The sequence below is a fragment of the Coenobita brevimanus genome, chromosome 59, assembly GCF_032717465.1.
Source record: "Coenobita brevimanus isolate Jiangsu-jjx chromosome 59, ASM3271746v2, whole genome shotgun sequence".
Lineage (NCBI taxonomy): Eukaryota > Metazoa > Arthropoda > Malacostraca > Decapoda > Coenobitidae > Coenobita > Coenobita brevimanus.
In genome coordinates this window covers 24,740,338-24,754,678 of record NC_137012.1, presented here as the reverse complement: position 1 = coordinate 24,754,678, position 14,341 = coordinate 24,740,338, and the positions used below count along the sequence as shown (strand labels likewise).

The window sequence follows — 14,341 nt, the reverse complement described above, 5'->3', positions numbered from 1 at the left end:
TGTGTATAATGATTTAGTTTGGTTATATAAGGTGATGTGGAGTGTAATGGCCAAAGTAATTATCATAAATGCAGTTTCTGTTGATGCCTGTCATGGAAGGAGGGGAGAACATTTTCATTTCCTATAGTACTGTATTGTACCATTTGTGGATGTCTGAATATTTCTTGCTTATGATGATGCTTCCTTGGGCAATGCAGAGTCACTTAATATTTACATTATATTTAATAGGACATGTACAGTGAGACTGTTAGTAGCCGATTTATAATTTTGGTCTTCATAGTGAAGATGTAATTTCTGGTACATTGTTCATGATATATAGATGGGAAGGCAGTAGATGGTTGGCTACCATTGACCATGGGAGGTACCACCATGAGAGTAAAATGTGGCTACAAGGTTGGTAACTAGCTACATAGTTATCACTCTAGGAAGAAAACTTTTCTGCCACTAGTAAATATAATTGGAATCTAAGCTGAGACTTTCAGATTTTACAAATCTTATTTTGTACGGTATCTGAGATTCCTTTTTTCCTGAATAGTTTTCAGCAGTTGTAAGGAAGTAATAAGCTGGTTTGAGCATTAATATTGCTTCCAATCCATAGAAAACATCAGCTTTGCCACAGTCAACCTCAGTACGGGGTTTCTTTGAGAGTTAAAAGGAAACATGGTGTTATTTTGTAGTTTGATTATTATGCATTTTAGCAGGAAATATTGAAGTAGAGGAGGATCAGATGTTATGATAGTGGATAATTAAATGCTGAGTTCTGTTTTAGGTATGAGTCCTATGTAGATGCAGCCTACAAAGACTTTCTGAAGACAGAGGGCAAGGCAGAAGCTTTGGCTGATGTGGACCTTACAGGAGCACTGGACATGTATGTTGAGGGTGGCCAGTGGTCTCGTGCATTAGAGACAGCTGCATCACATGGTCCTCAATTGCTGCACAAGTACCTTGCTCGCTATGCTACATCTCTTATTAAGGTAGGTAGGAATAACCCCGAGTCTTGTTTCTTGTCTAGTTTCAAGGGTGATGGAGAGGGATACATTCATGGGGTGGCCTTGATTTAACTGGACAACTTGTCCTGCATACATTAGTGTCCCTCAGCTCTTTCCCTGTTCCCTGAAAGGGAGATGGTGGACCTCAGAAAAGAGGTAACTCAAGCTTTCAGGACACCGAATTTATGTTTTGATGAGCTTGGGGCAGCAACAGTAGTTTTTGTGTGTAGATGAACATCTGTTTTTTATGCATTTGTCTGCTATCTAGCATCTTTCCATTGTACTGTAAGTTTGCTCTTGTTCAGCCTGTCTCAGAGAAGGATGACCACTGCCAAACCTGCAGCAGTCATCCAGTAGCTGTAATCTCTTGTATTGTAATGTCTTCGAATCTGTCCTCATTTGAAAGATTTGAACACTGATCCTTTCATAACTTTTCTGATGATCAGAATGAGTTCCATTGGTGATCCTTGTACATCCCTAGCAGATTCCTGGTCAACCTCTTTTGGGGATTTCAGTGAAACCTTTACTGTTATGCTAGAACATCAGTGGCCATCAGCAGTCTGGTACAGTACAAGTCTTTAATTCCACACTGTCATCTTATGGGTTTTATCTTCCTTTACCTTTACCACAGATTTCCTCTCTGGTTATTCTGTTGCTGCAGTTGTAACTGCTTACAGTCTTCAAAAAAAAGTCAGTAGTCGTACCACCTGGGTAACTTTCTGAGCTATGCATTTTTCCTTAGCCACTGGTGATTTCACTCTTCATTATCTCCCCCCCCCCCCATTCCTCAGAGAATCCATTACATGTAATGTACATTCACAGAGTGTGGTAGGAACACCTTTAACATTATTGTAACTGTTCCTGCAATTTCAAAACGCACATCTTAGTCCTTCATCATCACTAAAGGTTCTTGGTGTCTCAATTTCTCATAATGTTTCTTGGAAAGACAGTATTATAGCTTCCCTTCCTGTGTTAGAACAAGCTCTTTCACCCACATTTTCTCTCTTCAGGATGGGCAGGTTATAGAAGCACTAGGGCTGTACAAGCAGTATGGGGCCCCAGCCTTCACCCAGAACTACAATATCTACCGACGTTTGTCCCATGACCTGATGAGCATGCATGAGCTGTGTTCTCCTGATGGCTACCGAACTTGGGCTGATCTGAGGGACCTCTTACTCTCACTGGTTGACAGTTTGCGGCAGCATCAAGATACAGATGGTGTCCAGGTCAGGCATTTGGCTTCAAGTTTGATACGTAGAAATTTTATTTTATATAAATATTATTCTTATGTAGTTGGTTTTCCTATACTGCTTTGTAGTGTTGAACCAAGTACAATAATTTGTAGAAAATTTTTGCATTTAATAATATAATTCTGTATTAAATGCTCATGTTGGTGAAGGACCTCAAGGATATGAAGGAATACATGGGGGATGTGCATATGGTACAAGAAATGAGGACAGAGAAAGGATACCTGAGTTTGGAGAGGCAGCAAACATGCTTGTGTACAACACTCATTTTAGGAAGAGAGAGAGTAGGTTGATTACATTTGAGTCTGGGGGAAATAGCAGCCAGATGGACTATTTCCTGGTCAGGAGGGCCTATAGGAGGTTAGTGAGGGATGTTAAAGTTACAGGGAACGAGGAGTTTGTGCAGCAACACAGGTTATTTATATGTGACGTGGTGCTTAACTCGTGGATTGCACAATTACCCTTTTTTAACCCACCCCGTGGTGTGGGGGGGGGAGGGAAAAAAAAAAAAAAAATTGTTTATTATAAACTTGAAGAGAAACATCCAGGGGATCATCAATTCATCCATCCAGCCATCATCCAATCCTGCGTTGCCCCATGAGGAGCGTAGGAGCCTGGGGCTAGGCAAGTTGGTCCTGACATTTAAGATGAGAGTGACCAGCCTCACTCATTCCTGAGTGGCATTACGTGAGTAATAACCCCAACCACCCCTAGGATATAAACCTTCACCAGCTCAATCCAATTGGAGCACCATAATTACCCACTAAACCATCAGGTGCCATAATTTGGTTATATGGTTACCTCATAGTGTAGTAAATGGGATCATCTGGTAAAAAAAAAAAAAATCTCTCTCCATCTTTGCGTAGGGCCATGCATAAGTTAACATGGGGGAGTAGTGAAAAAAAAAAAATAAATAAATAATAATAATAATAATAATAATTGTTTATTATAAACAAAGATAAACATCCAGGGCATCATCTGGTGATAAGAAAAAATCTCTCTCTCTCTCTCTGTCCATCTTTGTGTAGTGCCATGAGAAGTTTGCATAAGGGTGGAGTAGTTAGCTGTGATGCACAGCCAGAGCTATGGCTCCCAATGTGACGCTACCCAGCCTGAGCTGTGGCTCGCAATCCACGGATTCAGGAGCGAGTTATGAAAAAGAGGACCTATGCACATAGGACAAAAATATAGAAGCTGAAAAACCAATCAGTAAAGGATGCCTTCTACAGAGAGATGAGGAGAGTAGTGGCTGAACAGAGAGAGGTTGACAGAAGTGTTAATGAACAGTACAGAGCCCTGAAGAACAACCTCTTGAAAGTTACTGATTCAGAACTAAAGTAACTTGGTGGTGGGATGAAGGTGTAGATGCAGCAATTAAGGAGAAAAGATGGCTTTTCTGGGAATGGAAGAAGAGTGGTAACAGAGAGGAATACTTGGCTGCCAAGCATAGGGCTAGAAGAAGTATACAGGGCGAAGTCTGAATCACAGAGACTTACTCTTGATAATCTAAATCATATGGAAAGGAAGAGTATGATATGTAAGGTGGCAAACCATATGAAGATGGAGAATAAGGATATCATAAGTGAGCAGTATGTGAAGAATGATGAAGGAAGGGTAGTGGCGAACAGTGAGGATATTAAAAATGCATGGAGAGAGCATTACAGCTGGTTGTTGAATGAGGAGTTTGACTGGGACAGGGAAGGTTTGGAGTCTGCAGATCCAGTGTTTGGCCCTTGGCCTTTGATTAAGGCTTTTACTGTGCATGAGGCAATAGGCAGGATGCAGGTGGGGAAGGCAACAGGTGTGTCTGGGTTGACTGCTGAAATGTTGAAAGCCTCAGGAGATATAGGAGTGAAGTTAGTCACTGACCTGATAAATATGATTATATATGAGTGTGTTGTCCCAGATGATTGGCTGAAGAATGTAATTGTAAATGTGTACAACGGGAAGGGTGATGCCCTGGAAAGAGGAAATTATAGAGGCATAAAGCTTTTAGACCAGATAAGGAAGGTAATAGAGAAAGTTGTAGAAGGTACGATTAGAGAGAGTGAATACTGGTGAGATGCAATTTGGGGTTATGCCAGGCAAAGGGACCACTAATGCTGTATTCATGGTTCAACAGCTTCAGAAAAAATATGTAGGAAAGAAAAGGGAACTGTACTTTGTTTTTGTTGATTTGGAGATGGTCTTTGACAGAGTCTCTAGAGAGGTGGTGAAGTGGGCAATGAGAAAACTTGGGATTGAGAAGTGCCTGGTTAGGGTGGTTATGGCCATGTATGTGGGTGCTTGCACCCAGGTAATGGTGAATGGAGATTTGAGTGATGAGTTTTCCATGAATGTTGGTGTGCACCAGGGGTCAGTTTTGAGCCCCTTGTTGTTTATCATGGTACTTGAAGCCCTCTCATGTGACTTCAGAAATGGGCTCCTGTGGAAGAGGTATGCTTAAGATTTGGTGTTGATTGCAAAGAATGAAAGGGAGGCAGAGGAAAGATTTAGGAAGTGGAGAAATGGTATAGGACACAAGGGCTTTAGTCTTAATTCATTCATCATCTCATCCATTGTTGTCCCATAAGGAGCGTTGGAGCCCAGGACTAGGCAAGTTGGTCTTAAGATAAGAGTGACCAGCCTCACTCATCCCTGTGAGCACAGGGATATGAACCTGCACCTGCCCAATCCGGTTAGAGCACCTTAATTGCCTACTAAACCACCAGGTCACATAATTTAGTTATATGGTTACCACCCAGAGTAGTAAATGGTTTCCTGGTGTCCAGGAAACCATCTGGCTTGTCACTCAGTGTAGAGTCACCTGTAGACAGATGGAAGAGGAAAGAATGAAGGAAAGAGAGACAGAAGAGGAAGGATGGAAAGAAGGAAGAGAGGAAAGGGCAGGCACTTGAGAGCAGCACTACACTGAGTGTATGGATGGTGAGCCCCCCAACCAACCACTAGAGTACATGCTGATGAAACAAAAGTGATGGTAACCAGGGCTGGTGGCAGTACTGTCAAAGAAAAGAGAGAGTGGCCATGTGCGATTTGCCATAAGGGCATGGGAAGTAAATCCATCTTGTGCATTGTGTGATAAGTGGGTGCATAAAGGATGTAGTGGTATTAGAGGTAGAGTGCGAGGTAATGCACATTTCAAGTGTGTGTCAGGGAGAGCAGGTGGAGATAGTTAGGCGTGAAAGGATCTCTTTGAGTGTATGGAAGAGTATTATTTTTTGGGGAGACATGTGATATGCTGGAGGTGGTGCTTGAGCTAGCTCTGTGGCTAGAGCGAGGAGTGGTTGGAAGAAGTTCAAGGAGCTGTAGCCTCTCTTGACGTCGAGAGGGATCTCCGTCCATGCTAAGGGATCTTTGTATGCAGCATGTGTTAGGTGCATAATGCTGTATAATAGTGAGACTTGGGCAGTAAAGGAAGAAGATATTCGCAGGCTTAGACATCGGAAATGATAATGATTAGTTGGATATGCGGTGTGTCCCTGAGTGTGAGGCATGGGGGGGCTAAGTTTACAATGGAAGAGTTGAGGGGTAGGATGGAACTGGCATGTATTGGTGTTGTCATAAAGAGAGGTAGATTGAGATGGTTTGGGCATGTGGAGAGATGGGGAATGATAATTGGGTACAGAAAGTGAGAAATGTTAATGTTAGGGATAGGGTTGCGAGAGGTAGACCGAAAAAGACCTGCGATGCGGTGATTGAGCATGACCACAGGGATAACGGACTGAATAGGGAAGCTGCCAGGGATCGAGCAGCATGGAGAGCCGCCATTAGGTGACCAAGGCCAGTGCATGCAAGCATGTTGAAGCCTTAAAAAACTAACAAATGATTGAGTATCTTCTCTTATAAGCTGACTGTGTTTTAAGTAAGAAAGCAGGGGAAATCATAATTCTTTTATTGTATTCATGGATATTCATTTCATTAATTAAACTTCTGTTTATTTGTGAGACTATTGCCCCTTGGATATATTAGGAAATTGGATGATGGTGGTAATGAGACCAGTCTTTCATATGTATCATAACAGAAAGAGTTTGAACTGCTGCTGTTCCTGGCACACTACCTTGCTGCGAGGTCTGCATACATGGCAACACCACAGCTGGACAATCTAGCAGCAAGGGTATCTGTGTCTCTTCTCCGTTATACTCATGTTCTCCCAGCTGACAAGGCATTTTATGAGGCTGGCATGGCTTGCAAGGTCGGTTTTAATTTTTGTATGCTTTATCCTGTTTTGTATATACAGTAAGAATTTTCAGTGTAGCAGTGTGGGAAAATACAGAAGGGAGTGGGTGGTATGAACCAGATAGCTGTACTCTCTAAACTACCCCAGAAGTGATTCAGATACCCTCAGAACTGGGTTCTTTGCCTGCCCAGGGCCCAGTAAACTTAGGTAGGCTCATATGGCTGTATGGAATATGAGAGATGTGAGTGGAGAATGTAACAGAGTAGGAGAAATGAAGGTTTTTAGGTTGGATAATACAATGTGATGGCATTGTGTGATGAAAAATGATAGGGAGTGAAGTGAACAAATGGGAAGGTGTGATGTGTATTGTATCGGTTAAGGAATGAGTATGTGTGGACGGAGTTAATAGGGTGTTGGCTGAAGAACAATGAATGATAGATAGGAATGAACGATTAGAAATTATTCAAATCCAGGTGTATGTACAGTATGCTCAAGTTTCTGTTTGGGATGGCGAACATGGCTCTGATTATTGCATGTACCCCCTTAATGATAGGTGTGTGTGGAGGAGGACAGGTTTTGGTGTCAGGATAAAAAGAGTGATAGAATACATGCCAAGAAGTTATGTATTTATTACGGAGAACTTGAATGGTTGAATGGACACAGGCCCATTATATGACAGTGAATCATTCTGGCATACCAGAGTGAAAGATAATTGACCGCAAAAAAGAAATGACATGAAAAAATTAAGCATATATATTCATATTTTAGTAGTGTGGTACATGATACAAAGAGCCTGGTGAGAATGTTAAGCTTGAACAGCAGTGATTGTGTGGTTGTAGAGAGAAAGTTTTAAAATCACACCAATTCCTCTGGATTTTTAAAATCATGGCTGGGTCAGGTGTGTTTGAGTTTCAGTGTACTTTTAATTAGTGAATCTTTATTGCTTGATTTTAGTTTTGTAACTTACACTTATTTTCCTGAGTGTGTTTGGTGTGGGAGTTGTGGCTTTCACCATTAGGTTAGGTAAGTTAGGCTTGCTTTGGAAGATTTTTTTCCAATGCTCATACCTTCTGAAGGATGCTCATGCCAGATTTTCAGTCTGTTTAAGTAAGTTTTTTCTTATGGTTTTTCCCATGATTGGTTTAATTTGACATTTGTTTCTATTACATATCACTTATTTATGCCTTTCATGTGGCCTAAATTCTGAAATTTCATGGTGTCCCCCATAAGTATGGTGGTGACCATAATGGTAAATTGTACCCAATTAGGAATGAAGGACCAGTACTCTTAGTACAACCTGCACACTTTGAACCAGTAATTCATATTCATCATTTACTGCCATCCCATGTGCCAGGCCAAGCTGTGATTATTTCAAATGAAAACTAGAGTACCATTCATCATCCAAACCTGACTCCAAGTATCTTTTATCTTAATCATATATATTAATCAAAAACATTATAATGTTTATTATCTTGCTTTAAAGTCATTTGTGACAGAAGTGCCAAAGAAGAAAAGTACTCTTAATATAGTTGGTTCTGTCCACTGGCAGGATTAAAATCCAGGAATTTTGTGAGGTTGGATGATGAGGAAATGGAAAATGTGAGTGTATTTAAGTATGCAGGTAGTGTGATGACTAAGGATGGAGGTTTGGAGGATGAAGTGCTTGAAAGGGTACAACAAGGAAGAAAGGTTGCTGGTTCTTTGAAAGCATTGATAAAGAATAGGGAAGTGAGCATGGAAGTAAAAACTCACTGCATGATAGTATTGTGATACCAACTCTGTCATATTCAAGTGAAGCTTGGACCTTGCTGGAAGGACACAAATCAAGAGTGAGAGCAGTGGAAATGAGTTATTTGAGAGGAGCATGTGGAGTTAGATTGGAGAGACAAACTGACAAATGAAGAAATGAAGGAGCATTGTGGTGTGGATGTGGATATGATAGGAAGCGTTAGAAGAAATGCGTTGAGGTGTTTGGATGTGGAGAGGATGGAGAGTGAGAGACTAATGAGGAGAGTGTCTGTGAGTGAGGTGGAGGGGGGGGGAGTGAGAATGGGGAGGCCAAGGATGAGATGAAGGGATGGAATGGAGAGGTATATGAGAGAGGAGAGAGGGGAGGAGGTGAGCTGCGGGAAGGGCAGTGAAATGGCAGGAGACAAGGCAACGTGGAGGCGATTTGTTTGTGGCCATCCTTTACAGGATTGAGGCACCAGGCAATAGATAGATAGAATTCAGTAGCTGGCTAAAACTACAGTTTTACTGAAATATATGGGAACTTTAAAATGAAGGGGCCATTTGAGAAAGACATGGTATTCCTGAATGAATAAAAAACAATATACTGTGATGATATGAACATATTCAGCAAATACTCATAGAATGGATACTAAAGATAGTCTTGGAAAGTGAAACTTGCATAACTGCAGGAAGAGGAAGATGTAGGTGTGGAAGAGTGGAACAGCACATAGTAAAAAATAGAGAAGAGGAGGGTTTGAGAGTTACAGAGATATTTAGGACAAAGCATCTGGGAGTTGGTTGCTTCATCCATCCCTACTCAGGGGGGAGGGTCGCAGGAGTGAGCCAGGCATGAGATGATTATGATGATAATTGAATGTACTGTATGTCAGTTATGCTAAGATAAAGAAATACATGAACTATTCATTATTGAATTCACACTGTGTCTGGTGTATGCCAGTATTAGCTAATTACCACAAATTTATACAGGATGTTGGATGGAAGAACATGGCTTTCGTCTTTTTGAATCGGTTCCTTGATCTGTGTGAGGCTATAGAGGAAGGGTCTCTGGATTCCCTTGACCACACAGACTTCATAGAAACAGACATCCCCTATGAGATACCATTGCCAGAAAACCTCTCCATCCCAGAGAACCTGAGAGAAGAAGCCAAGGAGTGGGTGCTGGCAGTGTCCATGGATCAGCAAGTTGAACAGGTGAGAATATTATTTATTAGAATTTTTATTAATATCTCATTATTTAATTTCTGTTGTCTTTGTACTGTGCTCTTCCTGGCACTCACTTCCCTTCATCCATTTTGAGGACTCATTCTCAAGGATGCCTTCAAATGAGGAAGTATATAGTGAAAAATCATGTCTTTGCAAGGCTTAAAACCCACTGAGTGAGTGAAAATGGAGGCACCAGATTCACTAGACCCTGCCAGAGGGAGCTATTTCCTTCCTCCCCATGTCACATTGCACGGGGCCACACACTGAAGTCGTGGTGGTAATGTGCACTAAATCACTTAGTCGAGCACTCATTGAAGTGGTTGTTCAACAGAAGGCTAAGACTTAAGACTTTAGAGGAAGGTTGACTTCAGTCATCAGGCCCTTTGAGGCATACTGTAATAACTGGAAACAGGAAGCAGTGCACCTTTCCATAGCTTAAGCCTGAGATGATGCCTGTCAGTGTCACCATTCCTAATGTGTCTGGTGTCAACAGATCTCTTGAAACCTCTGTTTCAAGGAAGCCTCAGAGTTCACTTACTGTGAGTGAAAAATGGTTTTGTGACCTTGCAAAACCTATCTTCAGACCTACTTTTGAATTTAAGTCTTGTGTCAGAAATGTACCGTAGGTTTTGTGTTTTTCATTGCTTCTCCCTTCTTGACAAACTTTTCATATAAACTGATACTAGAATAGTGTAAATTTGGATTATCCATCATCCATCATCTAATCTTACATTGCCCCATGAGGAGCATAGGAGCCCAGGGCTAGGAAAGTTGGTCCTGACATTTAAGATGACAGTGACCAACCTCATTCATCCCTGAGTGGCATTACGTGAGCAATAAACCCCAGCCATCCCTTGGATATAAACCTTCACCGGCTCAATCCGATTGGAGCACCTTTATTACCTGATTTATCCATGTAATATTTCTTGTTCAGTTTTATGATTAGGCCTGCTATGCTTTCATTTACAGTTCTCCCCAACTTTACATGGAAAATATATTAAAACCCCTTACTGTACAGCATATCAGAAAGTCACGTAACTGGTACAATTATAATTACTGTATTATTAACATTGTCACACTGATACAGGGGCTGACCCCTACTTCCCCACTTAGACACTAGAACATTTTTTGCACTCTATTACGTTATCAGTGTAATAAACAGACATAGAGGGATAAATCGTCATCATAATCATCATCATCACTGAATCCTGTGTTGCCCCATGAGGAACGTAGGAGCCTGGAGCTAGAGAAGTTGGTCCTGACATTTAAGATGAGAATGACTAGTCTCACTCATCCCAGAGTGGCATTACTTGAGCAGTAAACCCCAACCACCTCTTGGCCATAAACCGACACAGGCTCAGTCTGGTTGGAGTGCCTTAATCCATCCATCCATCATCCAATCCTACGTTGCCCCATGAGGAGCGTAGGAGCCTGGGGCTAGGGAAGTTGGTCCTGGCATTGGAGATGAGAGTGACCACCCTCACTCATCTGTGAGTGGCATAATGTGAGTAGTCAACCCCAGCCACCCCTTGGATATAAACCTACACAGACCCAATCCGACTGGAGTGCCTTAATTACCGACTAAACCACCAGGCGCCAGAATTTGGTTATATGGTTATCATCCAGCACAGTAAGTGGTTTCCTAGTACAGAGGAAACCATTTGGCTCGTTACCCAGTGTAGAGTCACCCATAGGCAGGAGGAGGAGGAAAGAGTGAAGGAAAGAAAGACAGAAGAGGAATGCAAGAAGAGAGGAAAGGGCAGACACCTAAAGCAGCACTATATCGAGTGAGTGAATGGTGAGCATCCCCACCTGCCACCTGTTAGAGCACCATAATTACCCACTAAATCACCAGGCTCCATAGTTTGATTATATGGTTACCACCCAGCGCAGTAAATGGTTTCCAGGTGTGCAGGAAACCATTTGGCATCTCACCTAGTAGAATCACCTGTAAACAGAAGGAAGAGGAAAGAAATAAGGAAAGAAGGACATAAGAGGAAAGAAGGAAGAGAAGAAAAGGCAGCCAAGAGCAGCACCATACCATGTCCTTTGTTCAGTCCTTAGTCGTCACTTGTTGGTCTGTCCTGGTCCGAGGCTTCTTGTTTGTATTTTTAGTTGTTTTCTGGGGAGGGGCACCAACCCTCTGCCAACCCGCTTGTTGTCATGTAGGGAACACATGTTGGTTAGTTATAAGGTTACCACCCAGCATTGTAAATGATTTCCTTGTTTACTGGAAATCGTTTGGCTTGCCCCTCATTGTACTGTACAGCCACCCTAAAAACAAGAGTAGTGCTACACTAATTGGGTGGATGATGGGTGCCCCCACCCACCTTCAAACTAATTACTATAATTGTCTAAGGGTAAGGCTGCTGTGGCAGGTGTGGAGGTGGAGAGCCGAAGGTAGAGCAGGTAGTCTGACTGATGGGATGTCGCTATATAATTTAAGGTCTTTTGTTAATGTTTGAAAGCAGTGATAAGAAGCATGGAAGTGAGCGTGGAAGTGAAAAAGTTACTACATGACAGTATTGTGATACCAACTCTAACATATGGAAGTGAAGCTTGGACGTTGCTGGAATGACACAAGTCAAGAGCGAGAGCAGTGGAAATGAGTTAGGCTGACAAATGAGGATATAAAGGAGCGTTGTGGTGTGGATGTGGATGTGATAGGAAGTGTTAGGAGGAATACACTGAGGTGGTTTGGCCATGTGGAGAGGATGGAGAGTGAAAGACTGACGAAGAGAGTGTATATGAGTTAGGTGGAGGGGGGAAGGGGGAGGGGGAGGCCAAGGATGAGATGGAGGGATGGGGTGGAGAGGTATATGAGAGAAGGGGGTGTGAGTTGGGAGCAGGGCAGTGAAATGGTGGGGGACAAGGCGACGTGGAGGTGATTTGTTTGTGGCCACCCCGAATGGGATTGAGGCGTCTGGCAATAAATAGATAGATAGTTAATGTTTGTATTTAAGTTCAGTACAAGGATAAAATCTGGTCAGCCTAGGTATGTAGCTTCTCACATTTCCCATAGTTTTAAATAGCTTAGAAGACTTCAGCTGATCACTTAGCAGGTGACAGTTTGCATTGTGTCGGTTTTGTAGGTGGAGGTAGCTTTTGCTGCGCAGTTGTTGTACTGGCTATCCTCTTTCTTTCTCATGCACTTTACAGATTAAATTGTCCAGTGTAAACTTGTTATCATTCTCCACCTTTTCTAACATTGCCTCTTCTGTGGTGTGAACAAATCCATCATCCACGATGCACCTAGCCAGCTTGGCTGCATTGCCGAGGTTGTTGATGATTAGTGTAGGTGTGGTGGCAGTAAATTCCTCCACCTATGCTTAATAGTTTCTGTATTAATTTCTTTGAAGTCTAGCGCAGTGTTGTCCATTGCACTCTTATGAAAAAAATTTTCTGGCCAGGAAGACTATTTTCATCTGATGACTTTCACTTCTGCAGTGTTACCATATCACCATCTAGCCTAGTCCTCTTCGTCATTGCCATCCAGTTGTGCTGCCTCTTGTATTTGTTAATGTCACCTTATAATAAAAGCCCTTGAAACCAAAATGATCTAATCTTGTGGCTTCAGTAGGAGAATTATTACTTTAATTGCCAGATGACAGTCAAGAAGTAAACTAAGCAGCTGTCTGTTGATCGACTGCTTAAAGAATCAGATCCTGGAAGCACGAAAGCAGTGGTCATTGTCACTGAATGCCAAGAGTGAAATGAAAAACAACACACAAACTTCACAGACACACTAACATCTCGCACATTAACAACAGCTAAATAAGGTAGGCTGCTTCAGCAATAAAGGGAAAGATATGAGGACAGGAGTGAGACAGAGAAAGACAGGTTTTGGGATGAGCTGGATGAAGTAGTAGGAGAAATGCCCAGGAGTTATTAAGTGATTGTAATGGGCGATATGAATGGTAGAGGAGGCACTGGTCTTGTGAATGATATCCATCCATCATCCAATCCTATGTTGTCCCATGAGAAGCGTAGGAACCCTGGGCTAGGCAAGTTGGTCCTGACATTTAAGATGAGGGTGACCAACCACTAATACCAGTACACCAGTCCTGTATGAGGCAGCCCTAGCATGTATTCAATATGGACGGTGGGTGTTAGCGCCGAAGTGGTGAGATGTGGACGTGTAGGAGGACTACTGGGCCTTGGGATAGGCAACTGCCCCTGAGAAATAGGCCGTGAAGCCTTTGCCCCCCCCCCCACACACGCACACACACAGATGATAAAGTTGATGTACTCAAATGTGGATGGAATGGTATCTAAATTACTAGAGATGAATGATTATGTCAGAGAAAATGAACCACAAATAATATGCCTAACTGAGACAAAATTAACACCAAGGATATCCAATGACATACTAAACTTAGAGGAATACAATATATGGAGAAGAGACAGAAATTTAAAAAAAGGAGGAGGAATTATAATATTAACTAAGAAAAATCTAAAAGTCAAGGAAATAAACCTAGATATACCATCACAAGTAGAACTGATTGCAGTAGAGATCGACACATCTGAAGGTAAAGTAATTGTAGCCAATTTGTATATGCCACCCAGATCAAACACATGGGAAAGAGACGAATATGAGGACCTGGCAGAGAGTACAATTCAGAGTATAAGATCCTTTCTACATAAAATGGAAGAGAAATCGGAAAGAATTATACTAACTGGGGACTTCAATACAAGTATAAATTGGAATACTCTAGATATAAATAGCCAAGAAAGCTGTTGGGACCAAAAGCTCCTGGATCTCGTACAAGAGTTTTTCTTAACGCAACATGTGAGGGAAACCACTAGAAAAAGAGGACTTGATGTACCTTCAGTGATAGAGCTAATATTTACTAGGCAAGAAAATGACATTGACAGTTTAATATATCACCCTCCACTCGGCAAAAGCGATCATGCAGTACTAAATTATAACTTCAGGATAGCATATGACATAGTAAACAGCAATGACAGTTACA

At 41.9% G+C, this 14,341-nt stretch overlaps 1 protein-coding gene across 1 annotated transcript in view; it reads left to right on the top strand.

The window, feature by feature from the left end:
* The window catches only part of Oseg2 (intraflagellar transport protein Oseg2), a 133,457-nt gene that overhangs the window by 111,280 nt on the left and 7,836 nt on the right, over positions 1-14,341 (top strand). Inside the window, exons 28-31 of the mRNA XM_080274706.1 lie at positions 770-974; positions 2,000-2,215; positions 6,258-6,428; positions 9,132-9,356. Coding sequence (XP_080130832.1) covers positions 770-974; positions 2,000-2,215; positions 6,258-6,428; positions 9,132-9,356 — 817 coding nt within the window. The remainder of the gene's footprint in view (positions 1-769; positions 975-1,999; positions 2,216-6,257; positions 6,429-9,131; positions 9,357-14,341) is intronic.